The 2,502-nt window shown below is 35.5% G+C and overlaps 1 protein-coding gene across 1 annotated transcript in view; it reads right to left on the bottom strand.

Moving 5' to 3' along the window:
• UGGT2 (UDP-glucose glycoprotein glucosyltransferase 2) overlaps positions 1-2,502 on the bottom strand; it is a 163,700-nt gene that overhangs the window by 47,317 nt on the left and 113,881 nt on the right. The window contains exons 26-27 of the mRNA XM_019663849.1: positions 2,433-2,501; positions 1,992-2,077 (exon numbers count right to left, since the gene is read on the bottom strand). Of these exons, the coding sequence (XP_019519394.1) occupies positions 1,992-2,077; positions 2,433-2,501 (155 nt within the window). The remainder of the gene's footprint in view (positions 1-1,991; positions 2,078-2,432; position 2,502) is intronic.

Genomic DNA, 2,502 nt, shown 5'->3' with positions numbered 1-2,502 from the left:
AGTTGGGGGTATTGGTGAGTATGTTCCAGGGAATTGACTCCTACTCATGAGTGGATCAGGAGAAAGTTGCCTAGAAGGGAAGCCTTTAGGCAAAGGTAAAATGAGATGCATGAGAAATAAATATGCTGAACAACGGTCACAGGTTATGGGAGGGAAGATGCTTATGTCTCAGTCAGGCAATGGCTATGTTCTGAAGAAGCTGTCAGACATGGACCTGGAGATAGTTCAGAGGCCGTGCAGAGCCAGGGTAGAGGGATGGCAAAGAGAAGAGCGTGTTTCCTCCCAGTTTCTGGATACCTGTTCTCTAGGTCAACTCCTCTAAAACGCTTCTGCTTTTTGTGGTTTCTCAATCCCTTTCCCATTTTGAATGGAATGTTTGGAAGACTCAGTGTACTTTAAAAGAGTCTCCTCTCCTTTTTTGTGTTGAAGGAGGGCTGAATGACAGCAGGCAGGATGAGAAGTCAGGTCACTTATGGGACAAGGGTCACACTGGAGGTGATGAGAAGCAATAAACCCAGCTTGCGGTATATGAGCAAACTCTCTTTCCTGTTTTTTACACTAATCTCATTAGGACTTCTTTCTGAGCTGTGGGGAAAAAAAGGGTTTTATAAACTGTTCATTTCAGAGTTAAAAGCAAAACCTGCAGGACAAAACAGGTACATAGTGGTGTTGTCCTAAGTTGCCATGCATCCATCTCCATATTCTCTACATTGTTCATTGTAGAATAGCATTTGTGAACCAGGGGTCTGAAGCAACAGAAAAAGGTGANTCACCCTCACCAGGTAACAACCCCCCTACCCCCATCTATTGCCCTCCCACCCCCGATATCATGCTTATCTATTACAATTCCATTGAATCTGTTCCCGCTCTCTAATGAAGTGCTTTTATAGATCCTGCTTGATAAATCATAATATATAGGTATACTGCATTAACTTTCTAAAATCTGCAAAATTCTAAATTCTGAAACACATACAGCCCTAAGAGTTTTAGATGAGAGATTTGCACCACATTCCTGTTCCTGGAATGTTTTGTCTGTGCTATGACTAGTAGTAAGTTACTATAATTCCTCAAAACTCCCTTGAGGTACTATCTCATTCCTAACGTCAACACTGACTTACTCCAACCTTCCTAATACAGAATTAAGCATTCTAGGCTTTGTGTGCATAAATTATTAAGCATATTCATTGAATTACACTATGTGCTATGCACAGTACAAGGAAAAGGGGGGGAAAGCAGTGAAAAACAGTGCAATAACCCCTACCCCTATATCATCTTTGTTGAGCACAGTGCATGGTATAATAGGTACTCAATAAATATTTATTGAAATAAAATGAAAAGTGCAAATATTTATTAGGGAATGTAAAAAAGACTTTATAAGGGGTCGGTAAATGATGGCTGGAAAGTGAAATCAGGTTGGTGACCTATTTTTCTATGGCCCCTGAGCTAACAATGGTTTTTACATTTTAAAATGATTGTTAAGAAAAAAAGAATATTGACAAGATCATATGTGCCCTCAAACATTAAGTATTTTCTCTTGGCTCCTACATTAAAAGGGTGATGGTCTCGGTTTTATATAGTGCTCATTGATGAGCAGAGAAGTTACTGTGAAAGAAACCAATTCTTATTTATAAAAAAGGAAAAACTGAACATAACCCATGGATAATGGCTTTGTTATATAAGATATAACACATACTATATTCTCACTAAATGATAAATATAATAATTACACTAAAGTATGGAAAAGTGCATAGAAAATAGCAAAGAAGATAGAATAAAGAATAAGATGTATACATTAGGCATATCTTTTATATTTTTGAAATAAAACAAAAAATTTAAAAACATGGAACGACTGTCACAGTTTTACAAGTATTATAGCTTTTGTTTTATAGTGATGGAACTTGTGAACATTTTAGTTGTTTTGATGATCTTGGTTATATCACACTAAAAACTTATTTACACATAAAAATTTAACAGTGGTTTATATAACTTACCCAACTATTTGATAAATATCTTCAGATTTTCCTTGGCGTAATTTCAGTATCCAAGCACCTGGGTTTGCTTTTAATTGAAAATATCCCTTTCAAGATGAGAAAAATATGATCATAACTATATGACTAAAAACAGCTTCAATTTTCAAGAAAGAATATACATGAATCACCCAAGAAAGTGTTTAACTGTGGAATGAATGAATTCTATAAATTAATTCCAAAGAAGGAAGTTTTGCAATAATCTGTAAAGGCACATTCTGAAAACATGATTCCCTTCATTTCTGTTTTACTTAATTAATTTATCCAAGGTTTCAATTTTGTTTTTTGGGAGCAGTTCAGCAATAGCAGGATAAAAATTGTTTTATGTTACCATTAGGAAAACATAGAGGACTTTACTAAAACATATAATTTTCATACTATCAATTAAGTATTTAGAATACTTACAAGATTGGCCATCACTATTGTATCAACTGCAACAGGTTGATTTTTTGTGCCGAGAGTAAACTGCAGACCC

The sequence above is a fragment of the Hipposideros armiger genome, unplaced genomic scaffold, assembly GCF_001890085.2.
Source record: "Hipposideros armiger isolate ML-2016 unplaced genomic scaffold, ASM189008v1 scaffold_407, whole genome shotgun sequence".
NCBI lineage: Eukaryota > Metazoa > Chordata > Mammalia > Chiroptera > Hipposideridae > Hipposideros > Hipposideros armiger.
The sequence above is the reverse complement of the archived record's forward strand: the minus strand, read 5'-3'. Positions and strand labels throughout refer to the sequence as shown.